At 41.8% G+C, this 18,134-nt stretch overlaps 2 protein-coding genes and 1 pseudogene across 2 annotated transcripts; all 3 read right to left on the bottom strand.

Annotated features, from left to right (window-relative positions):
* Positions 1–5,443: 5,443 nt before the first annotated feature.
* Positions 5,444–8,530, bottom strand: LOC100837504 (annotated as a pseudogene).
* A 5,281-nt stretch (positions 8,531–13,811) lies between these two features.
* On the bottom strand, positions 13,812–14,436 carry LOC104584388 (histone H4). The gene has a single exon (XM_014902795.2). The coding sequence runs from the start codon at positions 14,336–14,338 to the stop codon at positions 14,027–14,029; it is 312 nt and encodes a 103-aa protein (XP_014758281.1). The 5' UTR covers positions 14,339–14,436; the 3' UTR covers positions 13,812–14,026.
* Positions 14,437–14,984: 548 nt separating this feature from the next.
* On the bottom strand, positions 14,985–17,842 carry LOC100830045 (auxin-binding protein 4). The gene is made up of 5 exons (XM_003575822.4): positions 17,620–17,842; positions 17,156–17,262; positions 16,766–16,966; positions 16,515–16,582; positions 14,985–15,361 (listed from the first exon to the last, which is right to left on the bottom strand). Exons 1-5 carry the CDS (start codon positions 17,735–17,737, stop codon positions 15,259–15,261), a joined length of 597 nt encoding a protein of 198 aa, XP_003575870.1. The 5' UTR covers positions 17,738–17,842; the 3' UTR covers positions 14,985–15,258.
* Between the last annotated feature and the right edge of the window lie 292 nt (positions 17,843–18,134).

The following is an 18,134-nucleotide window of genomic DNA, read 5'->3' as shown; positions in this document are numbered from 1 at the left end:
AACAGGATCGAGCAACTAAAACTTTGGATGAGACAAGAAACATTTTTGCTCATATGGAAATACTCCCTCCGTTAAGGAAAACATCGTACGCGATTATCAGATCGAGTTACCCATGATTTAGTACTTAGTGTATAACCACCCATGGTCATTTGCTCAAATCTCGTTGACAACTCCGGGTGCATAACCAGGATCGATGGACCAGCAGACGGCCGAAGGTGTGACGCTGCATGAATAGGCACGGCTGTCTAATCTCATTACTATTAGACGATTGGACACGACATCTGCTAGGCATTGGAGTAAATCATTTGACAGCACTGTGTTTACAGATTTAATTTCTGGACACATCTCACCATGCAGAGAATGAACAACCCCCGGCCTGGACTAGCGGAAATCTGTCTCTAGTATAAAATGTTAATTCTTCGCTACCCCCATCCGAACTCCTCCGCTTAGTTTGCTATTTGAAGACGCATTCTGGGAAGAAAAATAAAAACTTGCACGATTATTAAAGCAAATACAGACCCCACCACTACCTCGCGGCAGACACTTAACCGTACTATGCTAGCCACATTTTATTCAACTATAGTCAATTTTGATTTTTAACCGCACTTTTAACATTTCAACTGCAGATTTTGTCAATAAAAATGCGTCAAATGCTTTTGCCAACACGACTATATTCAACACTTTCAAAATGCCACAAATATAAATTTGACGCATTTTGAAGCCAAATTGACGCACTTTGAAATGTGTCCGTTAATCTATCGTGTTGGCTCGTTCCACATACACATCGGAGCATGCAGGCTGGATCTCTAGGTCGAGGGCTTTGTATTCCACGCCATCTTCACCTCTCCTTGCTTCTTCCCAACAGCGCGCCCCATGGCGAGCCTCTACGAGTACCTAGACTTCCGGCCATTGAGCGGCGCACCATGAGGCGAGGTCCGACCGCGGCGGTCAGTGGGGCGGCGAGCACCGGATGCTGTTGGGAGGGCGGCGAGGTCGCCGTTGGGGCTGGCGAGCACTGGATGCTGCAGGCCGGACCTACATGCCCTCTTTTACTTAACAGCGAGATGATTTGGGATTCGTGTGATTTTCTTGCGGAAAGAACCGAAGCACTCGCCATCAAAAGTTTATTTTGATATGATTTCCCGGTGCCTCCAATTCCTGAGCTAGCTAGTAGTTCTCTCTGAGTAGCTGCTGGCCTCTCATGATCTTACTCTGTTCGTTCAAGAACAATCCGTTCCATATTTATTGGCGTGAATTTAGAAAAATTGTATCTGGGAAGGATGAGTGATGTATATTTGCCCATATGAAAGCCAGTACTATGTACTACTCTGTTTGTTAAATGATTTGCCAACTACCCTCATTATGATTGATTTCTCGCATTCTTTTGGCTTGCAGTTTTTAAAAGCTCGTTTGCTGCATATACGGAGTGATTGAGGTCCTGTTTGGTTAGGTTTAAACATGTCTTTTAAGTTTGATTATAAACCACAAAAGCACCTACTTCCTCCGACCACAAATTAGTGTATTTCTAGGTTCTGTTCTAAGTCAAAAAATTATAAGTTTGACCAATTTTCTATACCATCATCTAACAATATCAAATCAAAAGCCAAAACCGAATGTCTCATAAGCCAAAAGTCAAAAGCTATATTTAATCCTAACCAAACATGACCAGAGTGGATTACACCCAGTGAATTATTTCTTCTAATAATTGTTACAGAAAATGACACTGGCTCCATGACTTCTTTATCTATCCCTCCGCCACCATGTCAATAGGAACAAATGTAGTTTAAGATGGCATTTGATAGTTAGGGACAAGTGTAAACCTTGATAATTGTCTGAAGTGCTCTAGTTCATGAATTTCAAGTAAAAACTCGTACCAAAGGACGTTCTTCACTTCTTTGTCTTGTCACAGGTTGTAAAAATATTAAATTTTGCAACTACAGGTACTTCCCAGTGTGCATCATCTCACTGATTTGCACACTGAGGTGGCTAGATCCTTTGCTTTGGAACATCCTTTCATGACACAATTGATGGGTTCAGTAGTAGACCCAAAGGATTCACAGCCTAAGTTATCCTTCAATGAGTTCTTGGACAGCTTGATGAAATCTGATAGTGATAAAAGACATATCTGAGCTGAGGAATATCAGCAATACATTACTCAACCTGAGCAGCCATCTGATAATGATGCATTCTTGATGCCTCCCTTTCCAATTTGATCCTACCTGCGTACGTAATTAGCATGATATTGTCATATCTGTTTTGTTGTTCTCAGAAACCTATGCCGTGAAGGCTTGTTAAAAGAGGACAGGCCTTCGTCTTTGGCTTATATAGTAGGAATGGTCATTACATGAGCAAGGAAGCATGCTATTTATTAATGTAGGTATGTAGTAATTTTGTATTCATTTTTAAAGATGCACAACTCACATATAAAATGATTAATGATCCACGGCTACATGCAGTATGTTTACGAGCCAGTCCAGAGACCGCGGCTAGCTAGCTATATATTGAAGTCCATGGGTCTCCAGTTGTTGCTAAGTATGTCTTTTTTTTTTCTAGTAAGCATCAAGTTGCTCGTCGATACTTCGTGATATGGATTCATTACACTAACGGTCTTCCACTGAATTACATACGGAAGGTAATTCTAAATGACTATAGTAAGTTCATGGTGAAATGTATAACATAATCCCTTCATCCTGACTTATATGGTTTGGAAGTGAACGGTACTCAGTAGCAACCTTAGTGGGTGTCCTAGCTGGATTAATTTTTGGTAGCCAGGTTAGGGTGAACTTCCATTCTATCCATCTTTGATGTTATATATGTAGACAGCATAGTTCTAGTCAACTAAATAAAAAGGTTGCAATCTTTGAGATGATCTATCAATGCATTTATTGAGGCGATATGTCTAGGAATTCCTCATTCTTCCACAGATAAGTGAAATTCTGGGGGGGGGGGGGGGGGGGGGGGGTTCCTTTTGCTTGGATACAAATTGTTGGACATAATAAAAAGCTGGCTTCTTCTAGTCAACTTGGTGCCATTTGCCACTCACAGTCTCCTAAGTATATATTCACTACCATACGGAAATCATGTTTTTTTTTTGCAAGAAATCATGTTATTTGTGCATACGTGCCATGACAAGCACAGGTGCATGATTCTCTTAACATGTGTGGTTAGATGAAAAAACTGAGTCTGTGTAAACAAAACTCAAAAGCTTCTGCGCTCGCATTTGAAATTATTGGATAAAGGGAGATATTAGAAATTATATATTGGTAACTCAACATAAGAAGGAACTATCTAGGAAGCCATTTAAGACACATGACTCGACATAAAAAGGTCTTGTTAACAAAAGATAACCTCGCAAAACAAAATTGGAATGGATGTAAGAAATGTTGATTTTCTGACTCGACAAAACAACTCGACACCTTTTTATCTCATGCCCGTTTGCTTGTATTATTAGGCGGATAGTCTTTGTTACTTTTAACTTACCGTGTCAAACCAATACAGCGAATTTGTTCGGAATTGGTTAAATGGAGTTGATAAAAACTAAGGCGCACATTTGTGTGGGAGTCTATGCTTATATATATGTTGGCAATTTGGATTGCCGAAATGATATTGTTTTTTGGGTTAATTTGATATATGCCATCAAATTAACCCTTGTTTTTAACAACACCGGAATTGCTCATATTTTGTGGGTCAGTCACACGCGCTGGATCCTCATAGCTTGCCAAGTAGACCGTAGAGCATATCACATACCTAAAAAGATGTAGACACAAAGGCTCTACTAGACGTGTTCAATCTGAGAATTCTTGTCAACTCATCAGTTATGCTTTCTGTGTATGATGCATTGGCTTTGCATCCAGATCAGTTCTCTGTTCAGAGCCCATCAGAGTATTACCAACACAAAGTCATAATCTAATCATGCGTCCAGTCTACTTTGGGAGTAGAGCTTTGACATTTTGTAGTGTCCCGAGCAACAACGTGAACAATCGGTGCTCTTTCCATTTTGTAGCCCAAGTTCCCGGTGCCTCCTTTTCCAAATAAATCCAGCTACCACTCGCTATGCTTCCCAAAACATCGATTCAACACGACGTACACAAACAATTTTTTTGAATTATAACTGCATGATGCATGCCTCAGAGTGTGTAATTTATGTATGTGCACACATGTTAATGACTTACATTTATGCGCTTCAACAACCACATATATAAATAGATGTATACGTGGTGAAATTAAAGGCCAAACATATAAATGCGTACGTATTTATTCAAGACTGAAATTTTGGTTGCCCAGTTGGGTGTTGTACTTTCTTCTTTCGAAAAGGGAGAGTTGGTTGTTGTATTATTACTGATCCACTTGGGAAGACACAATATAGTGAGAGAGATCTGATGCACTTTGACGGTCACGATGGTGTGTCCCTTGCATTGCTATACGCGAGGTAGCTAAGCCTAATTTTGTTTTTATACGGAGCGTAGGAAAACAATATACGAGTGCAGTTATATATTTTTTTCATTAACATAGTAAGTTCAGATATCAAGTATACTGTTTGTATTTTATCTTGGTTTTCGAACAATGATTTTTTTTCTTTAGACTACATGCATCGTACTGTTAATCATTTGAGCTTTCTCAAAAAATAAATAAAACCTATAGTTTGCATTCCCGGTGCCTCTGATACCTCATAGAACATCTTAGCCATGTTTCTCACTGACACAAGCTATCGTCGTCTTCAAACCCTGTCGACCCCGCGATTACTTAGACAAATAATCATCCTTCCTCCTTTAACTGCACAGTAGGAAGAAACTAAGTAAGCTTGCTATTTATAAATGAAAAGATAGTAGATGCAACTGGGATTCCTGCTGACAACTGGTGATGATATAAAAGAAATTGCTACCATGAAATCTGTGTCTGGCACTTTCCAACTGAAGAATTCAGTTCATGATGTTAAAATTGTTAATTTCGCACTGCAACAACTGCAATGCAATTTGTGTACCGGAATGTTTAGTGAATTGAGGCTGTTTTATTGCAGGTGGTGAGCAAATATACTGTGCCGCACAGCCAAAATAATTTGTTCTGAAGCACATGTTGTGAAAGCAAGAACCATGATTTAAGTGTACTTTGCTAGTGCAGTTCGTTTTCAGCGATCCGGAGCTTGCCCATGTATGCTTTCTACAGCCTTTCCTTTTTTTTTAAATAAGGTCCATTCTAGTTGTAACATATTGTTTAGTTCATGAAAGGAGAGAGAACATGGGTAAATTTTGTGTTTCTGCAGCAGACAAAGAACGATCGAGAATTTTCTTTGGGCCATGCAGATGCTAGGAGTTGGTTGAGTTGAGAATGACGATGTGGGCATTCTGCATGTAAGGCTCGCAAAACAGTAAATAAATCTTAGTGGGAAGTTGATGATGTGGACGCTCTACATGTTGATCTTGAGCTTGCAAACATTAAATGAATCTTAGGGAATCACCTACATAGATATAATACATTCGAAAAAATGTTAAGAATCCCATATTCTTACATGCAAGGAGAGCACAAAATAACACTGAGGCACAAAATAACACTGAGGCTAGCAATCTCCAATTATCCCCAATAAAGCAACAGTACAATCATATGAGGCATACCTCTTCAAGAATTAATAGATCAAATTATCAAAAGCATTTTGGAAGTGAACTGTGAGAGAACATCTTTGATACGGAGTACTATGTTCCAGCAGAAGTGGGATGAGATGTGAAGAGAGGAACAATACATATTACATGGCAGGAAAAAAACTTAAATCACTTGATAAAAAATAAATTTGCAACCAGTAAGTACCTGTCTACTTTGTCAAGCCGCATTTCCTTGAACATGTGCATTCCTTAGCATCTCAATCGATGAATAGTTGCTCTGTAGGCATTCTTCATGCATAATCAACAATTGCTCAGCAACCTCCTCGTCACAAAACAACAATGAACTTAATAAACATATATCATGCAATGTAAGAGCAAACTGAAGACAATTTACATAAACCAATAGAAACAGTATATTCTTAATTATGGTTAAGAAGTTTTAGCTTTCTGCTACTGAAGGTAGGGACGGAACAAAGGACCAGAGTGGAAAACCACAAGTAGAAACTGGCCACTGGGTAATAACCTAATGGTTCTTTGGTCCGAACAGGTCAACCCTTTCAGCCACAAGAAAATGGCACAACTTCAGATATTCATTACTCCTCCACAAATCAAATTCAGATCTCATAGATCTAGAAAATCAAACTCCTCCTTGCTATCCACCTGAGTCACCCCTTTCTTCTCGCCACCTATTGTGAGCTCCTCAGCCACTTCTCCGACCACCTTGTCCCAGCATTTTGCTTCTCCATCACTGCTCCTCTGCCTCAGATGATAGCCTCGCCTTCTTCCTCTCCAAAAGTAACAGAAGTCAACCCAACTGGATCTGATTTGATTTCTTTGTTTTTTAAGATGTGGGTGAAGGAGCTTGACGCTTTATGGTGAAATTTGTGAGAATGCATATTAATAATTTCTTACCCATGGCTTTCAGCCTGTCACCTCTAGGTCTTGAATTGAATCAGTGTGGTATTGCTGCACTGCAATAGACAAGAGGAATGGGAAAACAGAGTTGCAGTTATTGTGCTCATACAATAACCGGCTGCCATGGCTTTTAGATTAGGTTGGATTTCCTTTTTGCGAGTGACTTCTTAGTGTGAATCGGAAACTTTTATTTTCTTGACTCCCTTCGAGTGGCCTCTCACTGTTTCAAGCTAACAACAACATGGGCAATGCCATCCCACATGACCGACTGGGACTGGAGTCAGGCAAGGATGCCAGGTGGGGTCAACACACTATCTCAACTTTCCCCATGGATACCAAGGGCCAGGGTCACACCACCATACCCAACTCCCATCCTCGACACGAGTCTAGAATACAATTCCGAAGACAAATTAGCTACTACAAGTAATGTTCATATAGAACAACCATACTTCTAAGGCTACCTGTCTAGCATGAATTTTCATGATCAAAGCATGTATATGCGCAGATAAGTTAAGGTGTTCAACACATATTTGACATGAGAAAGAAGGTAATAAACCTATCTAAGATTGTGCCAAGGAGGGTAAGGTCTTCTAGTGCATAATAACTGGTAAAAAATAGGATCAACTTCTTGCGGAAAAAGCCAGGCACTACAAAGTACCCTACTGTATCATCTAAAATGAAGTGAAACATACACCTGCACATTCTAACTAAATTTTGCTGTGAGCCCAATTACACTCAACGAATGCTAAATCAAGACCAGCCCTTCTTTCTAATGAGAGTTATATGTACAGATACACATGTAACCATGAACAGTCAATGAGAAGGTCCAGAACTAGTTCAGGGCTACAACAAATTTATCAAATTAAAAGCTTATGGATGATGCTAAACATGTAGGAGAGAGGAAATAATTATCTCCTCAACACTATCATCCTCAAAGTCAGCACTGAAGGATTCAGATATTGTGTCATGCATCATATTCTCCAAGTCATCAAAATAAAATGGACCTGGAACAGAAACATGACCAATATTAGATGTAATAATAAATTCGAACCGACAAGCGACAAGCACACTGTCGAAACATGTACTTTTCCAACCTATGGTCTAGATGAAATCAACTGACTACCTCATGGGCGGAGCCAGGAGAAAACTTGAGAGGGGGCACTTAAACATTCTCAAGAAGGTATAACTTAAATTAGTGGAGGCATCAATGGTGAAAATCTAAAATTTGTAATGGTATATCAAAATTGAGTGGGGGCATTAGCCCCATAGGATACGTGCTAGATCCGCCCATGGACTACCTAATAAACTGATAATGCAAAAGATATTGGTTTTCCTAATAAAAAAACATTCTTAATTAAGAGAAGTGTATGAATATCAATAAATTGAATGAAGCATAAATACAAGTACATGAGAATAGAAAATTCAATATTATAGACCACTAAAGTAAATGCTGAACAGAATAAAGAAGCTGCGGTGCAAATCATTAGAAAGGTAGATATTTTTCCTATTGGTTAAACAAAGCTCGGTAGTTTTCTAACCTAAATTAAATTGTTTAATCGGTCTATACCATGAATATGCCACATTGCTGGTGAGACTATTGGCATGGAATAGAATCTATACTCCATAGAACTATTCGATTTGAACCAGGACTACAAATCAAATAGTCGTTTCTCTGCCACCGAATCCGGCCCTAATCCCCGACAAGAAGAAACTGTTGCGGAGGCTAACTTAACACCGAATCTGTACCGTACCATGGCCGGAATTCCGTTTCTTGCAGAAGAAAATTCTCTGAGGATGCGGAAGAGCAGGAGGAGTAATTAAGTACCCTTAGAGTTGGAGAACCAGGAGAGGATGGATGCGGCGAACTGGTCTGCCTTGGCGCGGGAGTCGCGGCCGCCCCACTGGTTCTCCACTGCCATCTGCAACGCCGTCCACAGCCCGAAGACTAGCCCGATGCCCTCCTGGAGGGCCGCCGCGTCCTGGGCCGAGAGCGCCCCGCCGCCGCTAGTGGATGCCAACATGGTGCTGCGAGCGTTCTAGGAAGACAGGCTTGTTTTTTTTGTTTTTTTTTAGCGGAAACCACGGCTTTATTCATTAATCAAAATAGCCTTCGAGAGCCGAACATGGCGGCCGTGCCGAAGAGAAAGAACACCCTTCACTGAACTACGAGCATCTAAATTATCGCGAACAAAAATAACATTTACGAACTCTCTACTACGAACTCCATTTTTCGAATGATGACGCTATACTCACACCGGCTCCCACTATTATCTCCTTAATAACCGCCGATGCATCAGAAGCAATATAGAGTTTTTGATCATGCAAATCCTTCGCCACAGCAAGCGCCTCGCAGCAAGCTAAAGCTTCCAATGTTGGCGGACCAGTAATGTTCTCGAATACACGCGCCGAGGAGACTTGGAACCTGCCCTGCTCATCTCTGCAGACCACTGCTGCAGCTCCCTTCTTTTGAGACTTTGGAAGACGGGCTTTGTGGTCGCTAGGGTTTTGGGGTTTTCTTTTTCCCTGAGGGGATTGGCCTTTTGGGGTTTGTAGGTTGTGATTTCTGAGAAGAAAGAATCCGCTCCGAAAAACCCTCCCCCGCCAACCCAGCTCTGCGCCAGCCCACCAACCCAGCATATCACATACGGAGCAACATTTATGCACGTCCCTTATCCCATGAATTCTCAATCTCTCCTTCATGTTCTTTTTCCCCAACAAGAAAACCTCCATGGAAGACCATGATGATCACAAATCCATGAATAGAATTCGACAAAGAAATTGACAAAAGGTATCCTCATAATTAATCGACACCTACTTGTCCAATCTATTCGCGACTAGTTGCCGGATTTTCCACACCTACTAGTCGGTTTTATTGTCCTACATGCCAATTTGACCGACTTGTAAGTTGCCAATCTACTGGCTTATCTGGCCTACTTGTTGATTTACATGAGCCTACTTGTGGACTTATGGACATGTATTTGCAATTTTATCAACATCTACTTACGGCTCATCAACCCCTACTTATCGGGTTACTCGTGCATACTTGTCAGGTTACTTGTGACTACTTAGCAGGTTACCAATTTGCCAGGTTCAAACTTCATGCTTGCCAGATTACCCGTGCCTAAGTGTCAGGTTATTCGTGCATATTTGTCAGGTTACCGGTTCATACTTCATACTTGCCAGGTTATCCATGCCTAATTGGCTTTTTATCCGTGCGTGCTTGCCAGGTTACCCATGTCTAATTGCCATACTTGGGGTTAGATCTGCATGCCAGATTATCCATGCCTACTTGTCAGATTAGGCATTCATACTTGGCAAGTTTAAGCGTACGTGCCTAATTGTTAGGTAGCCATTCCTACTTGCCAAGTTACCCGTGCCTACCTGTCAAGTTACCCGTGTGCCAAGTTAATTGTGTCTAATTGTTAATTATCAATAAGTACATAGCCCACTTGATTCTTTACATTCCTTCCATAATTGATATGGACTTTTTGACATAATGGTACATGTACAAATAGAAATAGTCAAAGAAAACAGCACCCAGTTGCATACATGTACATAGGACGACTCGAAACAACCCTTTTTTTTTCTTGCCACCTTCCATGATGAATCATTTATAGTATGCCGTGCACCACATGTGTCAATTAATGCATGTGTCGCAAGGTCTTGACTATAAGTAAGCATCCCATGCTTTCAATTTTGAGATGCACTAGGCTCATGAGTTATGAAGAATGCACTACACATGCATAGAGCAAAACATACAAGGTGGTATTAACAAAGTCTGCTATAGGAATGGGAGACATCACAAATTCTAGGTAGAGTTCACACACGATAAAAATTACCGAACTACCTAAATCCTGTGGTATTTCACAGAATTATAGTGCATTGATAGGATTCAAAGGTAGGGTTCATAGAAGTTTGAGATAGGAGGAGCAAGAGAAAAGATCGGAGAGATATGTTGCCACTACTTTTTCAGGACATCGATCATTGCCATTGTTGCGGTCACGCTAAGAACGACATTTGTTTAGCACCAGGGTTGAAGGTCAGGCACCCTGCACATGCGAGTATAAAATGTCCCTGCATTTGTTTAGCAAGGCTATCTGATGTTCAAGGAACAATAGCCACAGCTAAACATCTTTCTCTGATGTATGTAATCCTGACGTTTCGTTAGAAGTTATATATCTTGGAGTGGAAGTCTCATCTTTCAACAATGTTTCTAGATTCCATAACTAAGGGGTAATAAGAAGAATCAAAGGTCCTCCCAATTTACTTATATTGGGTATCTTCCGAAAACGTCAGGGATTCGCCGATTCTAATGGCTTCCAGGGATTCCAGGGGATTATGCATTGTTATTTATCACAAGAGTGTGATTCTTTTTGTTTCTTCTTTTTAAGCAAAAGGCAGAAGATCTGCCCATTCATTATAAGAAAGAACTTATGGTTACAGACACTTGCTAAGAGCAAGCACCAAACATCACAACAAAAACAAGCGTGATTCATTCCCCTTGTCTCCTTACTATTCAAAAGGAAATAACTTATCTTAGCAGTAACAGCTGCTAATACATATCCATTTGTCAGGAATGGACCACCTAAAACTTCCGCTCGAACAAGTCGGCAAGAGGATACAGTCTGAACCTGATTCCAAGAAGCAGTTCTGAAGCATGACTTGGGAGGTGGTCCAACAAATTGGATATATTTACATGAGATTTGGACTGCGGTTAGCTACACAGTAATTTCTGAAATAAGGAGATTCAGAAGCCGGTCAGCCTAGCTTGTTTGGCCATGATGATTGGCCCCCGTCGTTGTAGCCATCTGTCAAAATGTGGTCCATGGCATGCATATACATAGCTTGCCAAACCATTTGTCTATCGTCTGTCATACGGAGATTTGCGGGACAATGTGATACTACGTGGCAGAGTTGTGTTTAGTTTCAATCCGGACTCGAACATAACCTTGTATCTGTTGTATGTCTATCTGATCATATGCCAGTTGAAGTACACTAGCATATCTGTCTATTTGAATTCTAGGACAGGATTCTTGTTTTCATGCATGCGTCTTAGGCTCTTAGCTATTGTTTGAAGAAAGGAGATGATCATCGGTTAAAAACAACAGCAGAGAATTTGCCACTAACGTTCTTTTGTTCTGGGTGTTCAGCAGAGAATATTGGACGGAAGGAGACGATAAGAAAAACAGCAGCAGAAGCTGAAAATGATGAATTTGCCACTAACGTTCTTTTGTTCTGGGTGTATGTGTGACATCGGGTAACTGTTAGTAGTATCAGACACAGATATTCACTTGTATTCTTTCAGTTTACCAATTTGGATGGCACGAGAAAATTAGCACATATTAGCAAACCAAAGAAATTTATCATGAATCTTCAAACAGGGGTCATCGTTCAGTTCAATACACAAGCAGCAGATTTCAACACACCAAAATGAAATCCAAGACAATTCGGAGGCTGGAAACGAGTGGGCAGAGAGTTAAGCATCATTAGTGCAAACTCCTGCCTACCACCAGGCAGTATTGCAGACATAATTGAAAGCCTGGCCATCATCATCATCCGTTCTCCCGTCTGTCTCCGAGAGGCAACATGCAACTCAAATCAGATAATGAATCAGATTGACAAAAGAGAATGGTCATATCGCTTGAAATTTACCCTGGCAAAAGGACTTCAGCACAGCTTTCATTTCTCGCGTTAATCTAGCAAAATCAAACAAGGGTCTGTAACCATGACACAATATTAAAGAATAGCACAGCACAAAAAAGAAAAGAAAAGGAAAAGAGCACTGATATCATGGTCACACCATAACAAAAATCAAACAAGAAAACTATTTTAAATACATTCTCTCTCTCCCTGTGTTCTGGGGCGAAAATCATGACATCTTGTTAGCAGTATCACTTTTGATTGCATCAGGGACTATTTGTGTTTGATTTGGACAGTTGAGAGATGGTGCGTATACGGAAAAAAAGTTGAATCACCATTCGCATACTTTTCCATAAGTTGAGGGACGAAAAGTATACCTTTTTGCTGGAAATTTATGTCCAAATATCACAGTTTAACTCTACCACAAACTTGGCATAAGTAGCTAGGCCTAGTTATGTACTCATCCCCAATTGTTTTGACTGTAATATAAGCTATCGATGAAAACTCTCGGTCAGTAAATCATTTATAGCACGACGTGTACCACATGTATAAATGCATGTGTCACAAGGTCTTGACTATAGGTACAAAGCATTCCGTTGCTTTCAGTTTTGAGATTCGGAGTGCTTAGAACAGCGGGAAGTTGGGCTCATGGGTTATGAAAGAATGCACTACACATGCATAGAACAAAAAAAAATACTATGTGGTATTAACAAAGTCTGCTATAGGAATGGGAGACATCACGAATTCTAGGTAGACTTCACACAAGATAAATATTACCGAACTACCTAAATCCTGTGGGATCTAAAAGAATGCTAGTGCATTGATAGGATTCAAAGGTAGGGTTCATAGAAGTTCCTGAGATAGGGAAAGAAAGAGAAGAGATCGGAGAGGACATGCAGATACGAATATGTTGCCACTACTATACTCCATGTCCTAATTGTTTAGCGCAGATATGAACATGTTTACAGATTGGTGGTGGCAGCTGCAGCAGGACAGAAAAATCAGGGCTCATCGTTACAGATATATCCATAAGGTCCTTGGAGCATCTGCGGAGGAACACTGAAGGCAAATTGTTCATAGGAGTGTGGTAGAACTGGCTCGTTTGCTGCAGAATGCAGCAGTTAGGTTGGCCTATCACTTGAACTTTGCAAAGGTCTTGGACACCCTTCAGGAGATAATCTGAATTTGGTGAGGTTTCTCAGATTGAATGGAGAGACAAAACTCTGATTATCATCATGGGTGTCAACAATGATAGTACTACTTGGATGGCATTCATTTCTCACCCACAGATCATCCAATTGCCAATGCTCATTTTTCATTCACATGATTAGTGTCAGTAATCAAGTTTCAGAAAAAACCTGCATTCCGAAATACGAAAAGAAATTCTGAAGTCATTCTAGCAAGATGATACTTTGTCCTGAATTTGTGTGACAATTCTACCCAAAGCACAACGTCGTCGAAGAGAATTAGAACTTGTAAAACCGACAGGCATCCCAATTGACATAGCTCAAGTCATCAGTAGCAGCCTGAACACGCATGCGTACATTCTCCAGATTTCACACCCTGTTCCTGAATGTTAACTACTCCGGGGCAAGCATGGGTTAAACAAGGTCACCAAGCAATTGAATACTGAGTCAAATCTCTTGATGCACACAGAAGGCAAAGAAAATCGTCAGTAAATCAAGATGGTTGAGTTGTCGAACAGTACAGCACAGTACGGAGTAATAATCAGAAAGAAATAACCACATCTGTTTCCAGTTCGAAGTTGAACCCATTACACAGCACAGCTACTACTACACAAACAGGACAGCATAAGCTACCGCAGAACTCCATCGCAACCCTAGATCCTAGCACAACCCAGCAGGCCGCCCTGCCGCTCAGCCTCCGAAGCCGTAGAGGGTGCGTCCCTGGCGCTTGAGCGCGTAGACGACGTCCATGGCGGTGACGGTCTTGCGGCGGGCGTGCTCCGTGTAGGTGACGGCGTCGCGGATGACGTTCTCGAGGAAGATCTTGAGCACGCCGCGGGTCTCCTCGTAGATGAGCCCGGAGATGCGCTTCACGCCGCCACGCCGCGCCAGCCTCCTGATCGCCGGCTTCGTGATGCCCTGGATGTTGTCCCGGAGCACCTTCCGGTGCCGCTTCGCGCCGCCCTTGCCCAGGCCCTTGCCTCCCTTGCCGCGGCCCGACATGGCTGCTGTGCTTTGGGGAGCTGGTTCGAGGGGGGATCTGTTAGCTGCGGGGAAGGGGAATTGCCGATTTGGGGATTTGATGATGGGACGGGGACTGCGGGAGGGGGATTTATATAGGAGGAATGGCGAGGGGGTTGCGAGCCGCTGATTGGTGGAGAGGTTGCGGTGCGGATCGGTGACGTGGCTGGGAGAACTGCTCATTGGTCGATCCGTGGGACTGGGAATGGAGGCTGCTCATTGGTTCAAGAAGAGGGGCGCGGATCGATGACGTGGACATGGTTGTGTGATCGTTTGGGCCTCGGGCGTTTGTCAGCCCACGGGCCCCGAAGAAAACTCAACGTTTCAGAGAAGCTTCAGTCCTCACCTATGGGTTTCAGACTTACCAGCAGAATTGCTTCCGAAACGAAATGTTTTTCAGAGCTCTCATCCATCCGATTCACTACTGTTCATAAAAATTGCTGCACGGATTCATCGGCGGGAAAATTGGAAAAGCACCTTCATTAATCTTGTTGATATGTTGTCGGCTCGACAAGTTGTTCATACTTCATTCTGCTTCACCGGGCATGCACAGGTTAGACCGTCTTTATCACATTTGAGGGGTAATCATATTAGCCATAAGATGGGATGGGAGGTAGGACAAAGATCGAGTTGGAATTTTCTTTAGGATTCGGCATGAAATCTGCATGGTAAGGGTGAAAATAACTAACCATACAGAGAACAATGTTGATTCGAGGGAGATCCAAGAAACTTGCGTTCTCGAACATAGCGCAATGCAAAACTTTGCAGAAGCTCTGAACTACCTAGCCATGATAATACTGTTGTTTGGATAGAAAGGGCATTACAGATATACAGAAAAGGGAGCGGGTGTGGATCGCAGTTCATTGGCACCTTGAATGAAGCTGCCATAAGTGCTTTACAATCTACAATTCATCTTTAGGTGCTGGCAAGCAGTCCGCATCCCAGAAATAGGGGAACTTCAGTTTTGCTGCCGTATGAGGCATGCTCCAATCATCATACGTAAATCTGCAACAATCAACATTTTGAAGAGCTGTTTTTAGTACTCATAGATGCATTGCTCATGTGCAATCAAGATGTAAATGTGTGACAACTGGACACAACATCAGGCAGACTAATTTTCGTACGGGCATGTAGTTTTCAAGATTTGGAAGTTGTCAATATTTTGTTTATACTTTCTGCAGGTAGGATGCCTCCTAGTGACTTCGCCATCAATGTTGACCAAGGAAACTTAAGAGACTAAATAACACGCTTGATACTAGGGACACTTATAAAAAACTAGGGACGCTTACTGTATGCTGCAAGTAATTAACAAAGGCATGATTATTTGTTAATAGCGAACTACTGTAACATGGTTATTTGTCATGACCATGCCTAGCAGTATGCTAGGGATAACAAAGGTATCACTGCCGTTTGCCTTCTGTATTGATTTAGTTTGTTATAACAAACTACTGCTAGGCATGTCTATGAAGCTGTGATAATAACTCCTTTGAGTGCGTGTGTTTGGTTTCATTCTAATAAAATGGAACCGGGGAGAGATCCCTGGTCTTCCAAAAAAAACTCTTTAGTGAAGGTAATGCTTAGATAAACCATAAAAAAAATGCAAAGGTTCACAGTATATATGTACTCAGTACATTCAGTGTTTGAAAAAAGAGAGAAAACCAGTCAGTTTCCAATCAAAACTAGTCTAGACCATTTCTGTAGGCTGATCTCTATATGATGGCCCATGATCCCCATGTTAGCAGTACTACAAGTAGTAGTGCTCCTTAGATTTTTACTATGATTATGACTCTAAATTCTGGGTTTTGAAGGAACTATAATGTCAGAAATTCTAGACCGATTTTTTGTTTTTCTCTTGAAAAGTGAGTTTTTTTCAGAACTGAATATTCAGCCTATCCCAACTTGCTTGGGACAAAAGGCTTAATTGTTGTTGTTGTTGTTTCGAAACTGAATATTCAGCCTATCCCAGCTTGCTTGGGACAAAAGGCTTAGTTGTTGTTGTTGTTTAGAAACTGAATATTCAGCGGTTTTGGGATAAAATGTTTTGAGAACATTGTGTGTATCAAACTTCACAGAAGTTACTCTACTGATGAGCATGAACAAATCAATCCATTTTATGTTGTCAACTACAGGACACAGCATTCAATTGAGGTATACATACATCTTGACAGGTGGGCGTGATATGATCACAAGCACCTGCAAGTCTCCGTGCTCATCAGAGTTCCAAACCTGCAATCAAGAATAACATGGTGTAAACACTACACAAGTCAATTCTCCATCCCACCAAAGTGAAGTGAACATAATCTTGAAATTCTGCCATGGTTACATGACATAAATTTAGCAGGGTCATGCAGATAAGGATCAGGAGACATCACATGCAGTTAAAAACATCATTGCAACCCTCCTCTTTACCTGGTGTGGATCATTTACAGGAACCGTGAACGTGCTATTCTGAAAGACAGGTATCTCTTGAGGTGTCCCTGGGTACTGCAGTGAGGTCGACCCCAGTAAGAGCGTGCCTCTCCCTTTGAGGACAACAAAGACCTCCTCGCACGAGTGCCTGTGGATCGGCGTCCTTTGCCCTGGACCAAATGTCTGCAGCCACACCTCCACCTAGAGGAAAAAATTTCACATATAAGCAGGAAAGAACAGCTCCATTTAGATCAGCACATCGAAGAGTACAAATTGACCATAGAAAACATATCTATACATGAGTGCATCACAGTAACTACATAAATTTATATCACCACAGAATGCGAAAATTCAAGTACAGTTGGGTTCTTGGATTCATTCCTCGCCCACCTCCCTCATTCCGTGAGCTAGTGCGCCGGCGATGGTTATATGCGAGAATCCTTTCCTTCCATAGTCGCTTTGATGCATTTGGTTTATGTCTTTCACCAGTGAATTGTCTGGATGGATGCAACAATAGACGCAGTTAGCACTTGCTTGGCCTGAGATTACTTTGGCTGGATACAGCACATACAGTTATGTACTTGGCTGGATATAGCACATACAGTTTACTCTGTTTGCACTTGCTAGAACTGAGTTGTCTGTCTACTGTACAGTGCTTGCTGGATCTGGTGCGGAATTTACTCAGAACTAGCTCAAACCCCCACTGATATCTAAAATTTACCCCTCCTATCGGCTCTACGGGTCGTAAACATTTGATCTTAGCAAGTAATATGAAGTATTAATCGAGTACGGAAGTTCTAGGAAACTCTAGACGCAAGTAAAAAGGGGAAAGGTACGACAGAACTACACGAGACCTCGCGGGCAGGACGGCTCGGCTAGTGGGAGGAACGCGGCGGCGGCGCCGAGGAGCAGGGCGAGGAGGAGAGAGCCGCGGTGGCCGGAGGCGGCAGGAGCGGTTGGTCCAGTCCCCATCGATATCTCTCTCTAGCACTTTCTCGGTTTCTGTCCGTTTCTCCGGTTCTCCCCTGTGTGTCTATGTTCCTCTTCCGTTTTCCACACCTTGCTGACGAATCTGAAATCGTTTCCGGATAAAAAGCTGCATAAACGTGCACAGCGTGTAAATTTTACGGGATCCGCAAGTACGTCGGTCGATTTCGTAATTCGGCTTGGTTCATCTGATTTTGTCATTTTCATTTTCGGTTTTTGGCTGGAACTTTTACATGTTTTCGTATGTATTTTTTCTAAGCAAATTATCAAATAAGCTCGGTGCAACACAGTTTAGCAACCGGACAACTGATTTTGTACTTCGGACGACAGTTTAGCAACCGGACAACTGATTTTGTACTCCGGACGATAGGACTGCGTTGTT

Source organism: Brachypodium distachyon, chromosome 4, assembly GCF_000005505.3.
Source record: "Brachypodium distachyon strain Bd21 chromosome 4, Brachypodium_distachyon_v3.0, whole genome shotgun sequence".
In the NCBI taxonomy this organism is placed as follows: domain Eukaryota; kingdom Viridiplantae; phylum Streptophyta; class Magnoliopsida; order Poales; family Poaceae; genus Brachypodium; species Brachypodium distachyon.
The sequence above is the reverse complement of the archived record's forward strand: the minus strand, read 5'-3'. Positions and strand labels throughout refer to the sequence as shown.

Excerpts from the sequence above, each read along its gene's own strand:
- LOC104584388 (XM_014902795.2), bottom strand. The coding sequence starts at position 14,338 with ATGTCGGGCCGCGGCAAGGGAGGCAAGGGCCTGGGCAAGGGCGGCGCG.
- LOC100830045 (XM_003575822.4), bottom strand. The coding sequence starts at position 17,737 with ATGGGGACTGGACCAACCGCTCCTGCCGCCTCCGGCCACCGCGGCTCT. Across the intron at positions 17,263-17,619 it reads CGAGCCGTCCTGCCCGCGAG|ACAATTCACTGGTGAAAGAC; the intron begins GTCTCGTGTAGT and ends GCATCCATCCAG. Across the intron at positions 15,362-16,514 it reads TCACGCCCACCTGTCAAGAT|ATTTACGTATGATGATTGGA; the intron begins GTATGTATACCT and ends TGATTGTTGCAG.